The 19679-nt window shown below is 39.5% G+C and overlaps 1 protein-coding gene across 4 annotated transcripts in view; it reads left to right on the top strand.

Moving 5' to 3' along the window:
* Positions 1–19679, top strand: part of GPR155 (G protein-coupled receptor 155) — a 40614-nt gene that overhangs the window by 17458 nt on the left and 3477 nt on the right. For 3 of the 4 annotated variants that reach the window (XM_075429904.1, XM_075429903.1, XM_075429905.1), the window contains exons 3-15: positions 1266–1665; positions 3034–3199; positions 7560–7715; positions 8851–8934; positions 10243–10363; positions 11654–11738; positions 11816–11906; positions 12900–13149; positions 13797–13898; positions 15626–15759; positions 16956–17051; positions 18012–18076; positions 18825–18962. In XM_075429904.1, coding sequence (XP_075286019.1) covers positions 1266–1665; positions 3034–3199; positions 7560–7715; positions 8851–8934; positions 10243–10363; positions 11654–11738; positions 11816–11906; positions 12900–13149; positions 13797–13898; positions 15626–15759; positions 16956–17051; positions 18012–18076; positions 18825–18962 — 1888 coding nt within the window. The remainder of the gene's footprint in view (positions 1–1265; positions 1666–3033; positions 3200–7559; positions 7716–8850; positions 8935–10242; positions 10364–11653; positions 11739–11815; positions 11907–12899; positions 13150–13796; positions 13899–15625; positions 15760–16955; positions 17052–18011; positions 18077–18824; positions 18963–19679) is intronic. The other variant, XM_075429906.1, reaches the window with a different exon arrangement.

Raw genomic sequence — 19679 nt, 5'->3', positions numbered from 1 at the left:
TGCATATTTCTTGAAAGTTATTGGAAATAATAACATTATAAGGCAGGCAAAAGATAACATTTAACTTTCCAAAGGAGTTTGGGAAATTAATGTGGCATTCTTACACAGGTAAATACTGGATGGTGAACCATTTAAACAGCAATTTTGGTAGATTTAATTCGTCATTTAATACTTATGTAGGAAATACAACAGTATAGTCCTAGCAATTTTAAAATAATTTCAATTGAACTCTTTATTTATAAACGATGTTTAAAATGCAGACATGAAGCAATTTAAACGTTATTTTACTGCTAATGTGAGGAAGTGCTTCGTATGCCTAATTTCCTCCTTTTCCTTTTCAATATGACGTCATGAAATTGTGATAGGAAGACCAAATTCATCTGCATTCTGCAGGATTCAAGACCTTGCAGCTTTACAAGTGCCTTTAATATAGGGTATTAGAATTAAAAGAAAACAAAATCCTACTTTAAAAATATTGATGTTTTTTTTTAAATCACACTAGGACAGAATCTTGTGTATCTTTCCAGAATCTTTTCACGATTTTTGAAGTGCTGTTAGCACAAACTTGACAGAACAGAAGAAGCAGTTCTGCCTTGACTCACAAGTATGCAGTAACAATGAAAATAAATACTCATGATTTAAAGTTCCTTGAGGGACCAGAACTACATCACTAACTTGCATCCTGAGGAGTTCCAGAAAATGAACTAATAATTATGTTCTAAAGTATTTTTTTATTTGGTTGGTGCTTTGCTGGGTTTTACTGAATCAGTGTAGAAAGATTGCACCAGAGTTACCCACACAAAAACTGGTGAAAATCCAGACATTTGGGACTCCCCTAAGATGAGAAGCAACTTGTGACCTGCAAAGGTGCATGTAATTCTGCACAAGTCTCATGTTTCAGGGGAGGAAAAGCAATTCGGGAAAACGCCGATTGTTTTCAGCATTTGGGATGACTCAAAGGGCATGTGGGATTGTTGTATTATTTCTTTTTTTTCCTGTAAATGTTGAATATTCATGGAATCGTTAAATATTGTTGGATAGTTAATCTTTGATCTTTAATGTGTTCGTTAGACAACTGTGCCCTAATGGTGACTGGGCATATTTCTCTTACTATATCATCTTATATTGACTGTAATTGTGGTTACCTCTGAAGGATAATGAAATATTTTTTCTCTAGTTTTCAGACAACAAAAATCAATTTCAATATTAACGTATTTTTGTACTGAAATGTTATCACTCATCACTTTTCATTTCCTGTCTTCTAGTTGAAGCTTTGTATCAAACAACTTACCCAGAATATCTCCAGTACATTTACCTAGTGGCTCCAATATCTCTTATGATGCTAAACCCTCTTGGGTTTATCTTCTGTGAAATCCAGAAGTGGAGGGATAACCGCACTGTGTCACAGAGCAAAATCAAAATAGTGGGTCTAGCACTCCTTCGAGTTTTGCAGAACCCAATTGTATTCATGGTCTTCATAGGAATTGCCTCAAACTTTATTCTTGGCCAGAAAATTCCCGAATACCTTGAAAACTTCCTTGATGGACTTGGCAGTTCGTTTTCTGGCTCCGCGCTTTTTTACCTTGGGCTGACTATGGTGGGACAAACAAAAAAACTGACAAAGGGTATGTTTCTTGCACTGATCCTTCTCATCACAGCAAAACTGTAAGTGTGATTTATGTACTTTTCTAATTTTGTTCTCTAGATGTTTTAAGCTCTGAATATGCTGGTCAGATGGCTTTTCTCTCAAAATCATTATAGTGATAGTATGTTTCACTTGCAGTATTTTGGGTGAGTGCTTCCCAAACTCTGATAGTATACAGCTGTTAGCTTTAAAAAGAAATTTTGCACACCACAAACCTGTTGTCAGGCTCTGCAGAGAAAAAAATTCAGGGGTGCTGTGGCTTCATGGACTGCCCACAGGCCATCTGTCATGAATTGGATGTATGGGGAATTACTAGCTTAAAAATAAAATTTACTATTTAAATCGTTAGACAACAGTGAGTTAAAGTATTATTTCATCAGTATTTGCATTTTCTTTGGATTAAATATTGTATCTCTAAATTAGTTGGTTTTGCTTGCTTTGTGTATAAACCTTTGAAACTGCTATATTGGAAGAGCTTGAAGTGATCACTTTACACTTTTAAACAGCCTGACTTCTAAGCATGAATAAATGACAGTTTGTATTTAGAACTTATGCCATCATTGTATTCCCTGTTTACATATATCTCAGTTACTGGTGTGAACTAAATATTTTATTTGCTACAGAGCTACAATTAGCATAATAGAATGATTGTTTGGTGATTAAGTTTATACTGTAAAATTTGATGGTGCATTTGAATATCAGTACAACTAACTAGCAAACTTTAAGACCTAGCTTGTAAACCAGCTCAGTGACAAGTTTTTTAAAAACATGACAAAAAATTATTTTTTATGTTACTGCTTTGCTTTACTGATGAGTTTATGTAATTGCCTGTGTAAGGCTTGCATAGTCTGTGTGAGATCTGGGGTATTGCTGAAGGCGAACGGAATAGCATGGAGGCAGGGGTTTTTTTGCTGGCCAAAACTTTCAGAATGGGATACTTAATCTTGAGCCTTTGTTGTATTTAAGACAGGTTGCATAAAGGTGGTCTCATTTTCAAAGCTGCTGACTGCATAGAGATATTATGACAGTTTAAAAATGAGGGGTATTTTTTATTTTTCTAAATCTGAGGTTTATACGCAGAACATGTCTGCACAATCAGAGAATGTGCTTATGTCCCAGGGATTGGCGTCACTTTTTTACAATTTTCTTTTCGGTTGTGTATGAGCTTTTTGGTTCAACTTGTGACACAAAATTTTTAAGCAGCTGGTAAATGTCATGGTAAAAGTAAAGGCAGTCATTCAAACTGATGCCAGTATTTTGCTTTTCATGAATAGTATCCCAATAATCCTTAAATTTCCTTTTGGTTCATTGTCTAAGTAAAGAAGAGCCTATTGCTGTGGCTTGAGTAGTATTTTTTTTGTAATTACTTTTTTCCCTTCTCTTTTCAGACTTATGATGCCGTTTCTCTGTAGAGAAATGGTGGAACTCTTCGACAAGAGCGACAGCGTAGTCAACCACACCAGTTTATCAAACTATGCATTTCTTTATGGAGTTTTTCCAGCAGCACCTGGTGTCGCAATATTTGCAAGTCAATTTAATATGGAAGTAGGAATTGTATGTAGTTAGCTTTTCCCAAACATATACTAACTTTGAGCGTAACTTTGTTGATGAAATACTTAAATAGGCTTGACAAATTTTTGCTTTTCTGTTGTATAGGCTCCTTAGATTTACTTGTACTCCCTAGATCTGAAATATAAATTATATTTCAGATTATTAATTAAGCAAAATACTCTTTCCTGATGTCTCCAGTGTCTTGATAGTACACATTTCTAAATAAGTCCTCATGGGGAGGAGTATACAGGAGTCCTCCTTGGGGAGGTGTACACAGCACCGGGCCTGCTGGCGACAGGTGGAACTCAGCTATCTCAAAAGGGAAAAAGAATTCTTGGCCACGAGCTGGCTGGGCTCATTGAGAGGGCTTTAAACTAGATTCGAAGGGGGAAGGGGATATTGCCCAGCTCACTAGGGATGAGCCTAGGCTTGGCGTGCCAAGGCCAGGGGTGAGATTGACAGCCCAGCTCAAGTGTGTTTACACCATTGCACGTAGCATGGGCAATAAACAAGAGGAGCTGGAAGCCATTATACAGCAGGACAGCTACGACTTGGTCGCCATCACAGAAACGTGGTGGGACAACTTGCATGACTGGCATGCTGTCATAGATGGCTACAGACTCTTTAGGAAAGACAGACCAACAAGGAGAGGTGGGGGAGTTGCTCTATATGTGAGGGAGCAAGTAGAATGCATTGAGCTTGGCCTGGGGGCAAATGAGGAACAAGTTGAAAGCTTGTGGGTTAGAATTAAGGGACAGGCTCACACGGGTGACATTACGGTGGGTGTGTACTACAGGCCACCTGACCAGGAGGAGGAGGTTGATGAGGCCTTCTACAGGCAGCTGCAAGCAGCCTCACAGTCACAGGCCCTGGTTCTCATGGGGGACCACCCTGACATCAGCTGGGAAGGCCATACAGCTAGGCAGGCGCAATCCAGGAGGTTCCTACAGAGCATCGATGATAACTTTCTGATGCAAGTGGTGGAGGAACCAACAAGGAAAGGCGCGCTGCTGGACCTCGTGTTAACAAACAAGGAGGGACTGGTGGAGGATGTGAAGGTTGGAGGTAGACTCAGCTGCAGTGACCATGAAATGGTCGAGTTCAGGATCCTGCGTGGAGGGAGCAGGGCGATAAGCAGGATCAAAACCTTGGACCTCAGGAAGGCTGACTTTGCCCTCTTCAAGGAGCTACTGGGAGGAATCCTGTGGGCCAGGGCTCTCGAAGGCAGGGGGGTCCATGAGTGCTGGTCGCTCTTTAAACGACACTTCTTCCATGCACAGGAGCAATGCATCCCCCTGAGAAAGAAATCGAGCAAAGGAGGCAGGAGACCTGCATGGTTAAACAAGGAGCTTCTAGCAGAGATCAGGCAGAAGAGAAAGGTCCATGGAATGTGGAAAGAGGGGCAGGCCACTTGGGAAGAGTACAGGAACATGGTGAGAGCATGCAGGGATGTGACGAGGAAGGCCAAGGCCCATCTGGAATTGAAGCTGGCAAGGGATGTCAAAAACAACAAGAAGGGCTTCTTCAACTACATCAGCAGCAAAAGGAAGGCTAGGGACAATGTGGGGCCGCTGCTGAATGAGGCGGGTGTCCTGGTGACGGAGGATGCGGAGAAGGCAGAGCTACTGAATGCCTTCTTTGCTTCAGTCTTCAGTGCTAAGACTGGCCCTCAGGAATCCCAGGCCCCGGAGGTAAGAGAAGAAGCCTACAAAGAGGACGACTTTCTCTTGGTCGAGGAGGACTGTGTGAGGGATCGCTTAAGCGATCTGGATGTCCACAAATCCATGGGCCCCGATGGAATGCACCCACGAGTGCTGAGGGAGCTGGCGGATGTCATTGCTGAGCCACTCTCCATCATCTTTGAGAGGTCCTGGAGGACAGGAGAGATGCCCGAGGACTGGAGAAAGGCCAATGTCACTCCAATCTTCAAAAAGGGCAAGAAGGAGGACCCAGGGAACTACAGGCCGGTCAGCCTCACCTCCATCCCGGGAAAGGTGATGGAGCAGCTTATCCTGGAGGCCATCATGAAGCAAGTGGAAGAAAAGAAGGTTATCAGGAGTAGTCAGCATGGATTCACCAAGGGGAAATCATGCCTGACCAATCTGATAGCTTTCTACGATGACATGACTGGCTGGGTAGACGAAGGGAGAGCCGTGGATGTTGTCTACCTCGACTTCAGGAAGGCTTTCGACACAGTCTCCCATGAAATCCTCCTAGGGAAGCTGAGGAAGTGTGGGCTGGATGAGTGGTCGGTGAAGTGGATAGAGAACTGGCTGAATGGCAGAACTCAGAGGGTTGTCATCAGCGGCTCTGAGTCTAGTTGGAGGCTGGTAACTAGTGGTGTCCCTCAGGGGTCAGTACTGGGCCCAGTCTTGTTTAACTTCTTCATCAACGACCTGGATGAAGAGTTAGAATGTACCCTCAGCAAGTTTGCTGATGACACAAAACTGGGAGGTGTGGTAGACACACCGGAAGGCTGTGCTGCCATTCAGCGTGACCTGGATAGGCTGGAAAGTTGGGCAGAGAGGAACCTGATGAGGTTCAACAAGGGCAAATGCAGGGTCCTGCACCTGGGGAGGAACAACCCCATGCATCAGTACAGGCTTGGGGTGGACCTGCTGGAGAGCAGCTCTGCGGAGAGGGACCTGGGTGTCCTGGTGGACGACAGGTTAACCATGAGCCAGCAGTGTGCCCTGGCTGCCAAGAAAGCCAGTGGGATCCTGGGGTGCATCAAGAAGAGTGTGGCCAGCAGGACGAGGGAGCTTCTCCTTCCCCTCTACACTGCCCTGGTGAGGCCTCATCTGGAGTACTGTGTCCAGTTCTGGGCTCCCCACTTCAAGAAAGATGAAGAGCTACTGGAGAGAGTCCAGTGGAGGGCTACAAGGATGATGAGGGGACTGGAACATCTCCCCTACGAGGAGAGGCTGAGGGAGCTGGGCTTGTTCAGCCTGAAGAAGAGAAGGCTGCGAGGGGACCTAATAAATGCTTATAAATATCTGAAGGGTGGGTGTCAGGAGGATGGGGCCAAGCTTTTTTCAGTGGTGCCCAGTGACAGGACAAGGGGCAATGGGCACAAACTGAAGCGAAGGAAGTTCCATCTGAACATGAGGAAGAACTTCTTCCCTCTGAGGGTGACGGAGCACTGGAACAGGCTGCCCAGGGAGGTTGTGGAGTCTCCTTCTCTGGAGATATTCAAGCCCTGTCTAGACGCAGTCCTGTGCAGCCTGCTGTAGGTGACCCTGCTTCGGCAGGAGGGTTGGACTAGATGACCCACAGAGGTCCCTTCCAACCCCTACTATTCTGTGATTCTGTGATTCATACTTTTCTTATTCATGCCTCTGGTAGGAAGAACTTTAAATATAAATATTTTTTGTTGTTGGGGTTTTGGTTTTGTTCTTTTCCAAAGACCTTATCTTTGAGCTACTGTTTCTGTAGGAAAAAACAGAAATTATGTTACTCACCTGAGTAGAGACCAGTGGTAGCTTAATATTGAAAGCTTATGGAAGAGCTTATGCTTTAACTGATTCTGTTGTTTTGCCCTTCAGTTAAATCTTGCAGTAGAAATGCGTTTTACTTTTTTTTTTTTGTAGTAGAGGGTGTCAATTATCTTTTAAACTTAAGATACAAATTTTACAACTGTTTCCTTTCTTCCACTTGAAGTGACATTAAAACATCCGTGTTGACTTCCATTGTTTTTGATGTTATCTATTTTTTGGTTTATTTGTATAGGTTTTTTTAAAAGAAAAGGAGGAAAAAAAAGGGACACTAAAAGTAAACCTTACAAGACAGAATTTTGTGCCCAACAGACTGAGGATATCTCTTTAAAACAGAGATCTGTAGTATCTGTATTATGAGTAAAAATTCATACTTCCATCACTGTTCAAATTCTGGAAAGCAGAAAGACAATGAGAAGCCAAGATAGAAATCACTTAGACGTAAATTAATATGGCTTCTTATATCTGAATCTGTGTATTTTAGTATTTGTATAACTACATGTTTGCTTATATATTTGTGGTGTGAATCTCTCCATCCAAAAGTAAATTATGACATTGTAAATCCACTCCCAGACTGTAGTCATTAGTATGTTTGACACCCATGAAAAATCTCTGTAAATCTGTAGTAGGGAACTCTGTATTCCTACCATTTCAGAAGCTTATTAAAATTTTCAGTTTAACTGTATGTATAAAATGGGTACTTTATGGCTCAAATTCTAAATAATTTGTCATAGAAACAACTCAGTGTTTTGTTAAAGGTCTATTTATGTTGAAGTCAAAGGTACAATTTGGTTGTATTCCTGAAAGCAGATTATTTAGCTGGAGATCTGATTAACTCTGTTCTTGTTTCTATTTGACTCTTTTTGCAGATTACCTCAGGCATGGTGATAAGCACTTTTGTGTCTGCGCCTATTATGTATGTTTCCGCGTGGCTGCTGACCATTCCCTCTATGGACCCCAACCCACTGGCATCTGCACTCCAAAATGTTAGCTTTGATATAAGTATTGTCAGCCTCGTTTCTCTGGTAGGTGTTGGTGACGTGAAATACAAAAGCACACTGTTGTGCCAGGGTAGTGTTAGTACATAAGCAGCAAATCAAGTCATGATAAGATGAGACTTGCATTTCGTCTTTGTATCCTGTTGCGGAACGATGAGGAAGAAGTTAAAAATCTCGATTTAGCAATGGGTCAGCTGGAAAGTTGCGCTGTAGAGGAAGATGGGTAAGTGAATTAAAGCACCGGTGCAGTGCTTGAGAGCTTAGTATTTGGCTGCCTGATACATAAAATGTGTGTGCAGATGAGCTATCAGCTACTCGCCCTTAGTCCCTCTTTGTTTTTTAAAAAATAATGGGGTGCAAGGGAATACCTCACAGGGAATAATTGCATCAAACCATATGAGGTGCTTGGATATCGCAGTAATGGAGGCTATGTAAAAACTTCAGCTCCGGAAACAGCAGTGACTATTTCTTTAATGAAGTATTAATGACTGTTAGTGAAAATGTTTAACTTGGAAGTTTTAATTTAGCTTTATCAAGTTCCTTTCCTAGAAATTCTGGGTGCCCAGTTCTTAAAAAGGGGGTTGATATCTCAGAAGTCCAATGTAAATTGTGTTTTGGTTTTATAGGTACTACAGATAGTGTGTTTATTTTGTTTTCTTTTTTAAAATAAAAACATCCATGTTGGAGAAAGTTGGAATTTTCTTAAGTTGTTGTCTCCCTGAAGTCCTTTTGTCTTGAAACTGTGCTTCAAGGGAAGCCAGAAGTGAACGCTGCCTCTTGCTGTCACGAATAATCTGGAGAGATTCAGTAAGGACAGGGGGGAGGAGACCTTTTAAATTCTAAATTGCCAGGCTATTCTGTGGTCATTCGTGTCCTGAGGAACAGCCAGGCTTCTGTGCACCAGAGGCAAGCCTTTGGTACTCCTTGGAAATATTTCAGTGTCATGAAAACACAAAGATACATTGCTTTTTCTGGACTTACATTCTGAGGCATAGGGACTGGCAGGAGATCGTGTGGAGCTGACTACAGGAGTCATGTTGCTAAGAAACTTGTCAAGAAGATTTGTTGTGTATTTAATTTCACCATAGGCTGCCAGAATACTCATCTTGTTCTTCTGGTTTGTGTTTTAGTCTCAAATTCCATTTTATCTTTTGTGTTCCAGATCTGGTCTCTTATTGTCGTTGTTCTAAGTAAGAAATACAAACAGCTTCCTCATATGATTACAACAAATCTACTTGTTGCTCAGGTCAGTAGTAAGAAGAATGGTGTTGGGGGTTTTTTTAAGTCTTATTTTTAACATTTGTACAAGTTTGGTTTCTATAGTTATATCTTTGTAGTCATCTAAGAAGGGCGGGGGAATCTAATGTGCAACTTGTCTAAACAATTTCTGTGTCTTAAAATACACCCTTGAAGAAAAGGAGAGTTTTTGCTGGTAGTACGGTTCTCAAACAGAACTATGAGCAATCAGAACAGAGAATGGCTTCTGAAGTGTATTTTTAGCACTATAAGTTACTGCCTAAGTGTAGAATGCACTTCCATGTCAGTTTATGCCAACCTGAAGTTCGCAACGCCAGGATCAGCAGCAGCGTGTGCTTGACTCTAGGGCGACCTGGTTCAAGGAGCTGAATAGGAAACTAATCCCCATGCTCCTTCTGCTCCCTGAAGTGGCTCTCTGAGGGATCAGACAGGTGCCAGTGCTGATGCAAGGGAGGGGTGTGGGAATGCATGGCTGGTGGCTAGGGAAGGGCAAAGCTAAATAGCTCTGAATTAATTTTAGTTGTTGTTTAAGCTGAGAGAAAGCTACAGAGTACCTGTTCCTTCTTCCCTTGAAGTAACTGCACAACTGCTGTTACATTCGGTGAGAGCAGCCTGTGCTTGCAATACATCTGTGCAGTAGTGCTTTCTAAAATGTTCTGTACTTAAAAAAAAAAAAGAGTAAACTCTCTGAGGTGTGATTGTGGAATCACATTTGAAAGAAGTCGTGTATGAGAGTAGCAGGTGCTTCTTACCTGTAACAGCAAAGTTAGCTTTCATTTTTAAAAAATGTTGAACTATTGTGTTACTGTTTTCATAATATGTCAGCCTATTTTTTTCAGATTCCTTCAGTACTAAAACTGTCATGTATGAGGTGTCACTGTGTGAAAACTTGTGTAATTCTTGGCTGAACAAACATCTGTTGATCTCAGCTTCATGTCCAAAGCATTTTAGATAAATGTTTTGTACTTAATAAAAGCTTTACGATCTACTTACAATAAGATATACAAAGATTATATATTTTTTCCTGACTTGACTTACTCCCAGTTTATCTCAGCTATATATTTGCCATCAAAAAACCCCCCTGAAAATAGGATACTCTAGTCAGTGACATAACTAATATTGAGCTTACTGCTGCACTGCTTTACTGCTGTGAGAACTATGCAATTCATAAAATTACACTCCAGTGGATCTGGGGGTGGAGTTTTGAAGCTTATTGTAGCAGTGTTACACTGTGTTCAGTTTTTCTTGTCATCCTGCTTTTGCAATTTAAATAATGGCATCTTACCTTTCTTTCCAGTGTGTTGCTTGCATTGGAATGGTGGTATGGAATTTCATTGTTAAAGAGAAAGACATCACCATGCAGATCCTAGTATTTATATTCCTGTACAGCTCGCTTTATAGCACCTACCTGTGGACAGGTATGATTTTTCTAGGCAGAACCTAGGTACTGTAATAGAAGCTTGATGTACTGAAATAATTTGCTTATATTCTTCAGAGTAATTGTTCCTTTCCTTTGTGTGCAGTCCTGCAGATGTGCATACTTGTAGACTGTGCCAAGCTGCAGCGCTGGCGATACCGGGCTGAATGTGTCAGGCACTGCTTCTGCTATCGGAAGCTTGTACCTAGGGCAGGTCTTGTTTGTTGTTGCTAGGTACAGCATCCTTGCTAGCTTGCAACGAAAGACAAGAACACGCTCTCAAGGCAGAAGCAATTACAAGAAGAGTGAATGTGGTGGTTGCCCTTCAGCTAGTCAAAAGCTTGTTGGCCATTTTTACTTATTGTAGAATTTAAGATTTCCAGTTATTCAGCATTAAGAAGATTTAAAAACCTTGTGCCTCAGAGAAGTAGGAAGTACAGAATGAAGGGAAATACCAAGGCAGCTTTAACATTTATTTCCCCTGACAATTGCAATTTCTAAAAACAATGCATGTGTTCTGCAGGTGTAGAATATTAATAAAGGGATTACTTGCAGTAGGCAGAGTTGAAAGATGGATCAAGAAACTGGGATACCCTTACATGGATTATAAAAAAAGAGACTTTGGATTATTCGGGAGACTGTGTATACTGTTCTTGAGTCCAGAAGTTTAAGGGTTTAATTCCTGTGGTGTTTTTGTGGAGTAAGTTGTGTTTAGCTGAAATAGGTAGCTCATGATTAGTGTAGCCTAAAATCAATACTAGCTTTGCTTCAGCATGGGAAATGTTGCTGAGCTTCTGAGTTTTGAATAGAATAGGCACTCCCAGAAGATACTCCCATATATAGTTAAATATGTAAAAATATGTGAAACTTTTTTTGTGAAATTTAGCATTGACTTTACAAAGGACTAGTCAGTTTTTAAAGAAATGTCATAACAGAATGCAACATTATTTGTAGGTTACTTAAGACTAGATCAATTACTGTTGAGACCTTTTAGGATATCTTTTAAACACTTGTAAGCCTTCATAAGAATTTAGAAGTGTGTATGTAATATAAAGTGTGCAGAAATTTTTTCAGTGCTTCGTTATTAATACTGATTTTTTAAGACAATAGGTGTTTGTATTTTACTTTCTCAGAATACAACTAGAAAAAGAGTTTTGAACTATTTGAAGGTCTGAAAAGAATACCTTAGTTATTGTACAGGTCACGTCACAGAGTGTTTAGATTCTGTAACTGTCAGTTCCATTCTTAATAATAAACATGACACTTCTTTTGCTTTTGTGTTTTTTTGTAGGTTTTCTATCTTTCTCTTTGTTTCTGTTGAGGAAGAGAGAATCAGTAAAGATTCCCATTGGGTTTATTGTCATAGCTGGATGGGGGTAAGTTAATTCAGATGTTTCCCTTTAGAATTAGTGGGAACATGCTGAATATGTTACTTTGTATTTTGCTCTTTCAGAGTACCAACACTTCTGGTGGGAATCTTGCTAATTGTTGGTGAACGTAACAGCACTAGTATTGACTCTGCCTTTTTTTATGGAAAATACCAGGTATGAACATGTTCTGTCCTCATAACTTCAGAGTTCTGCCATGTCCATTACATTATTGAGAAATTGTGTTCTCTGTTTGCTTCTTATATAAGTAGCTTATAGATTGATACCAAAATGTATTTCTGTAATGAACCATTAGGAAATCTTGTTTGAACAAGGACTTTCACGTTTAGGCAACCATGACTAAGAAAAAAAGGGAGTAGGCTTCCCAAAAAAAAAGGCTTATGAGTGGTAATGAATTGCAGAGCCCTTTTCCTGGTGACTAATTTGTAGTCTTACTTGATAATTATCTATAATTGTTACTATCCAGTAGCTAATTAATGGCTTTTGGTCTGTAATAGATAGGATCTATATTACCTGTGTAGCAGTAACTGCTTGTACTATGAGAGACTTCGCTGCACAATCATAGGTTGAAAGCCTCTGAGCCTGAACTACCGTTTTTACCAATAATGAGTTCCTCTTCTCAGAGGGTGTAAAGTGCACAAGCATAGATATTTGTCATGTTTTCCCTCTGTCTTTCTGGTGGATAGAGAGTCTGCGAGTGTGAAAGTGCCACATGAATAACCCTGACACAAGTATTAAATAGCCTCAGAGTGGACTCTGGGTATCAGTGGCAGATGATTAGAAGGAAAGGTTAATTAATACGATGCTCCCCATTGGCGAAAGCATGGAAATTAGAGCTGTGTCAGAGGATGACAAGAGCACATTCCTCTTTGGAATTAGAAGGTACCTGAAGAGAACTTGAACTGGAGCACCTAGTGATCCAGAGGGGAAAGGTGATGATGAGGGGATGTTTTTGGATTGCATGGTAGTTACTCTCGTGTACTGATTGCTCTTTCAGTACCACAAGATGGTAGTAAATACAAAAAACTCTGTCTTATTCAGATGCATTTGTTAGTACATTTAGAAAAGTACAGAAGTTAGAAAGACAAATGTATGCAACTATTTTCCTTTATTTTTTATTTAGGTGTATTTTCTTTGCTTTCTTAACAGATAATTACTACAGCAGTGATCCTGTTCATCAGTATATTGATGTCAGGTGTCTCACTTATGTGCATGAACAGAAATAGGCAAGAGTCAAGCTATGAGGTATTGAACCCATATTCACCACGTACCCAAGTGGGAGAGGTTGAAGTGGAAGGGAGCGAGGGGAATCGAGTTTCAGCCACTGTGCTTCAGCCTTCCACGAGTTCTTCTGTACAGCCTTCTCCAGAATCTTCTGCACAGCCATCTGAAGAAAGAGGTAGAGAAAGTAGATTTGTAAAAGAGTAAATGGCTCGGGATACAATAAAATAATGTTGCAGATTTAATTCTGACCTGGGAAGGACAGTTGTTTACACCTTAAAGTGTTACACTAGGACAGAAGAAAATCTAGATATAACTGCCCAAGGATTTAGGTTTATGTTTCTGGGGGAAGTTTGATGGTTATCACTGTAAGGGTGGGGGAAGTGGACAGGAAAAAAAGCATGTGTATTTTTTTCATGTAAGTAGTGTTATCTTGATAAGGATGTGATAAACGCAGTCCACTAGGCATCTTAGATTGTTTACCCACTAAACCGTCTCTCTGAGAATAAATTATATGCCAGCAGCATTGCTGCTCAATATGTTTCTAATCCTCCTTGTTTGTATATAACCTTTTAGATCACTTCCTTCTAGCTAAAAGTACTTGTGTTGCTTCTATGGTGGTAGTGCTATGTTGAGTATTTCTGTATATTTGTAGTGTAACCCATTTACCCTGTCAGCACATTGGAAAAAGTAAGTCTGCTTTCTTCTTTTGGATTATTTTTGAGCATAGTAGTTAAAACTGTGTAGAATGTATTGTTATACTTGAAAAAATTAATTATGGTAACGAAGAAAGCTAACTATCCTATTACTGTATATGCTTAATAGGTTGCTGTTCTTGTCAAACAACAAATGGTGAATTATCCTGTGCTAGAGAGAGCAAAGCAGTGTCAAATGCTATCGAAAGCAAGGTTCCTCCAATTGAGACAGGTAAAGCAGTAGTGTTTCCTTCTTTTATTACTACAGACTGTTCCACAACATCTCTGTGTGTTATCCTCAAACGGTTTGGGCTGCTGTTCTCTCAGCTCTACCAGGATAACTTATATTTCATATTAAATTCAAGTATTAAGCAATATGTTAGGTTTTTGCTCTTTTCTGCATGATAGTTATTAGTAATCTTTCAGTGCTTAAGATACACTGTTGTTTAGGGTTGGGTTTTTTTCACTGCTAAGCTACTTTAACGTGTCTGTCTGAGCATTCAGACTTTACATCATTGTCCTGTTTGGACACTAGGACATTGAATGCATAACCCTGCTTTGCCTCAAGTTTTCAACTTAAATGCTTTTTTACGTTCTTATGTTCACATCTTCTGTCTTCTAAAAAGGCCTTTGAAGCCTTTTTTGTAAGGCTGTCATGCACAGGTTTTGAGAGACCTGAATGAGATCTAGAGAAGCAAGCACTTACTGTAGATTTAATCAAATGTCTGTGCTGCTGTACTATTCATGTCTAGGGAGAAAGATGGAGAAAATTGAGTAAGGGGGCCTGAGGAGTCCCTGAAATAGAAAAAATGGATCAAAGTGACTGTTCAGCACCTGACAGAAAACTGCACGCTCAGCCTAGTCTTCTTGCACGTCACTTTCAATAATCAAAGCTAGATGAAGCGCAACCTTTGTCTTTTTCTTATTTTCTTTTTCTTGTTTTTTTGCATCCTTAACAAGGAAGTTCATATCCTTATGCTTTGTTTGGATGCAGCTTAACTTTCAACAAATCAAAAAATTTCACACTGAACCATACTTAGCATTTTGTGAGAGGAGATGTAATTAGCTTTCCACCTATTGCCAACTATTTTATCTGTGAAGTAATTCAGACAAGCATCATAAGAATGTCTTCCAATAATAGAGGAAGGCCAGTTTCATTTTCTTATCCTAAAAGATAAGGTAGAAAATACCTTGTGATGGAGTGGAAATTTTTTCGACCTACTGAGTGAACACCTCCAAACTATAAATCAGTAAAAGCAATTGTAATGGGTACTCTTGTGTAACTTTGGCTGCAATAATTACTAATCCTTCTACTATCCCATTGAACTGCTATGAGGAGGTATCTGGTGCAAATTCTTTGGTATGTCCTTGCCAGGAAGTTTTTCACTGCCATCTAGAGGAAGATACTCAGAATTCCTTAGGACTCTGTAGCTGGAAGATCTTTCCTGTGTGTTTGGCTCTTTTGATTGATAGTATTATGACAGTGTTCTGATATGCTACGTTAAAAATACAGTAACAGAACTGAAATAAATATGGTTGATTGTCTGATCTAGAGCTCAGCAATGCTGAGATACAGCATAAAAACACTAGAGCTGACGGTATATTTGATATATTTATTTCAGAAACTAATTCTAAGCTCAAAAACTTTTCTGAGGAAAGGCTATTTTTTTGTTATTTCTAGTAGTGTTTTGTAAATGTTAACCACAACTTCAGTATGCATTAAACCTTTTTAAAGAGAGTTCTGTTGTAAAAAGTTGCGTCATTCTAGGAGCACATACAAACTACTGTTTCATTTGAGAATAGATGCCTGAACAGGTTGTTGTCAAAGCTAATACTAAATTTTGTGTGTGTAACTTCAGATACTTACCAGGTAGTTTAACTCAGCAAGTTACATTAACAAGTTTGCTCATGGAGTTTGTAAGTTAGAAGCCTAATGAAAAATTCTGGTTTGATTTTCAGCTGATCAGTGTGCGAGTCATTGCAGTGCTCAGACCTGCGTATTGGCTCAGGAAGAACAGCTTCTACAGACCGGAGACAAGCAGCTGGCCAGACATGTGCTGCTGTGCTTACTTCTTGTTGTTGGCCTGTTCGCTGTAAATATTTTTTCTCCCCATGTTGTTTAACTCATTGAGGTGGAATGATTTTTAGGAAAGCTATGCAGACAGTCCAGTAACAATCTTTGAATTACTCATGTAACAATTCATTAAATAAATTAGAATCTTTATTTTGGTCCCTTACTGGAAGAGGAGTGTCATAAAATTGATTTTTCTTGCCACACCATAAACTAAAGTCAGGTTTAAGATTGATAACTAGATCCCAGCTGTGAAGGTGGCTGCTCCTGTGTATAAGTGTGAAATACCAGAATGTAATGCATTAGGGATATAATTCGAATTTTTAACTGTGACAAAGATGAGAAACAACTCTCGGTTTTAATGTAATGCTCAGAGTTGAGCTTGTGACAGTTGGGGGTGGGAGTATTTTTATATGAAATGGAAAATACTGTGGCACAAATATATAATACTGCAAAGCAGGACAGTGGGGCACAACTATGTAGTGTAATAGCTACTACTGTTCCTTTGCAGCAACAGTACAAATTACTGTTAAATTACAAAATGGAGGTTCCCCCCCTCTCAAATTTTCTGCACCAAATATTCCATGCTAATATGTTTTTCTTACATCATCTTTATTTAAAAGGTGTTCCAAATGTTAGCCTCTAATTTAGTTGTATCTGAATAATTACATGCATACCGTTATATGAGACCGGTTAGATTCAAGAATTAGCCTTTACACCCAAAGGGATTAACTTTGGAGATTTTTTCCTGCTGTCAGGCATCTGAAATAGCTGAAGTGGTATGTGCTTCAGCTTAACGCAATCTTAACTATGCAGGAAATGTGTAGAAAGCACTAGTCTCAGCTAAACAGACCTAAAGACAAATACTGCAATCTATCTGCGCTGATATTGTCTGTGTAAAGTTGAATACCTAAGTATGCTTAAGGCAAGTTCCTTATGTAAAGGAGCAGGAGCTCTACACTGGTATGTTTTGAATTATTCTGTTTAAAAACAAAGAAGCTTCCCCCCCACCCCCGCCACTATTAAGCCTAGCTAAAATGACGTTTTAAGGTGTTTATTCCCTCTTATTTGTCTTTATCCTGAATCATTTGTTAACTAAAGATAGTTAAAATTGTGCAAGAATCTATTAGCATATGAAGAATAAGAAAGTGCTTTTGATTTTTAACAGTCAGGTTAGGTTTGTGGGTTTTGTTGTTGTTTGTTTTTTTTTCTTAACAGAATCTTTCCAGTTGTTTGTGGTGGCTGTTCAACCAACAGCCTGGAAGGCTATATGTGGAATTGCAGTTCTTCTGTGCTGTGTTCAATTTTGGTCAGGTACTTACCAATGTTGTTCTGAAAATGACTTTGTTAGTGGGTGCTGCAGCAGATGCTGTTACAAGCACTGTAGTTCGAAGTCCTCAAACAATGCTGAAGTCACCAGCTCCTTGTCTTGTTTTGCCTTTTTTTCTCAAGCTTATTCTTTTGCTTTGATAGCTTTCTTGTTACAATGCATGTCTTTTATGTGCACAAAGGTACAAATGACAACTGAATGCCAAATGCCTATGGAAATTGAGTAGGATTTTAGCCTTATTTGTACCAGAAAGCTTCACCGGTTTTGCTGCTGTGGCATTACACCAGTATAACTAAATAGGTGCAAGATGGCTACATGGATATTTTCACTATAAGGCTTTAAGTTTCAGTTATGGCACCGTTAACTGATAGCTAACAGCTGTATAATGGTTCCAGCTGCACGTAGCCTGTTTCAGTGCAAATGGCACGAGGCAGGTTTATTACCTGTGAGAGTGAAAGCAAGGCAGCGTTAGTACGCGTACTAGAGGAATGTTTTACAGATCCATGCACAGGTGTGCCTACAAGATGCACTGCAGTATCAAGTAACGATAGTAGTTTTGATGCAAAAGCGGCACAGAAAAATGAATTAACTAGAGGGCATTCTAGTTCAAACTACAGTAAATCAGTTCTTTTCCTGACAATATAAAGACAGATTTAAATAGCTGGCTATGTAAGAATAGTGTCTTTTGAGTGTCAGGTGACACGTCACAGCATTATGTTTACCAAACTCTTTCTCAAAGAGTTTCTTTGATGGACTGTTATGTATGAATCTGTCTTTTTAAGGGCCAAATGAAAAAGCAGAAACAAAATGCATTTTGAATGATATCTAGAGAAGAGGGATACTTTTCATGTGTGTTTTGCAATCAGTTTTTAACATTTTATTTCTGTTCTTTAGGAACCAAAGTTTTTGCTTAATGTTGCTTTTTCTGTATTTTTTTTTTCCAGGGCTTCATTTGCTTTGGTATTTTTGGCTTAGATAAGCATTTAATCATTCTGCCATTCAAGCGAAGGTAAGCAGAATCTTTACACTTACACCTGTAAACTTAATTGTTAATTATAATTTTTAAAGGGTATAGAGTGTTCAGTGTCATTGAATTCCATTTCATACTTGTTCGATCTTCCAAATTTCTTCTTTCTCCCAGTTGTGGAGAACTAATTGCCGTTTACTGTGCATGAGTCTTTACTGCTGTGATAGTGACACTCCTGAAGACAAAAATCCCACAGGCTCCCTAGAGACAAAATCTTTGGCAAATGATGGTGAAGTATGTGATTGGATCAGTGGGACGATGGATCTTCAGAAATAACTTCAGCTGGTAAATTAAAACTTAGATGTGAATGCTGAACCAGATTCTGTCATCGCTGTTTTAAAGTCCCGTATTCATAACCTCATGCAAAGTGCATGAGGTTATGCAGTACAGGATGGACACTTTCACTGTGGAGGCGTAAGTCGTACAATGCCATCTTTAGCTTAGAGCTGGCTGGCTGTGGTGTGAACACAGCAGCTAAAGCTGACTCCCAACTTCTTCTGTCTTTCCTTCTGCCTGAGCCTAGAATAAAACCTCTCGGTGTTCAAAGGCCGTACAAGTAGATGAGGAAGATTGTATATAAAGTATTGGGCACAAAACCAGTAAAACAGTTGTAGTAAGCTTCCTATGGCTTCCCTTCTGTTATTTGCAGTTTCCTTAAAAATGCCTCTGGTTGATTTGCTGGTTTTCATTTATTTAGTTTTTTGTTTTTTTCTTTTTCCCTTTTTTTAAGACTTGAATTTTTCTGGGGAGGAAGAAAAGCAGCAGGGCATACAGATCCCTCTGTACCTGAGGAAATCAGGATGACCTGTCAACAGTTTGTTCGTTATCACAGAGATCACTGTGTCAAAAGTATTGTCAGAGGCAGAAGGTAAGGGTCCTTCGTGCATATATAACCTGTTACAAAGGTCATAACTCAGCGTTTGGAAATAATGAAATGCAGTTTAATCTGTCTGTGGGCAATTCCTATTGTGGCATGTTTATTCAAGCCTCAAGGTGATGATTAAGAATTGAGCAGTAGCAGAGAAATGTTCCTAGTCTCACACTGAAACATTGAGGTTATGCAAGTTATTGCATTATCTCATCTAGGTTTTATAAAGATTATAAAAAGTTTTATATCATTAGGGGATTGCCGCAGTTTTTGCATTTAGCTGGAGTTCAGGAGAGAAAATCTTTCTGAAGAAATGTATGTGATAATGCCTGTAATAGGGTGTGTGTGTCTGTGAGTTTTGTCAAACTTAAGACCCTTCATTTGTTTTGTTTTGAGATTAAGCAGGTGTCAGTATTTATGTGACAATATTTACTAATAAAAAGCTTTTTACAGGAGGTGAAACTGTTGCAACCTATGTCAGTGTACTCAGATGCCACTTGTGACATGATATTTTAGTGGTTTTAGGTCCTTTACACCTTTTGAGTTCATACAATTTCTTTTGCTCGTTCCTCTCGTGAGGCCTAAACATCAATTTATGCCATCAGCAAAGCTTTCAGAGGCAAATTGTGATACCCAAATCAAGGATTATGTATTCAGGAATGTGTAGGTGGACAGAAGCAGCAGGAACAAGAAAGACATTCTGCCTTTATTTACATA

Source organism: Opisthocomus hoazin, chromosome 9 (assembly GCF_030867145.1).
Source record: "Opisthocomus hoazin isolate bOpiHoa1 chromosome 9, bOpiHoa1.hap1, whole genome shotgun sequence".
Lineage (NCBI taxonomy): Eukaryota > Metazoa > Chordata > Aves > Opisthocomiformes > Opisthocomidae > Opisthocomus > Opisthocomus hoazin.
Note: the sequence above shows the minus strand (reverse complement) of the source record. Positions and strands in the feature narration are given on the sequence as shown.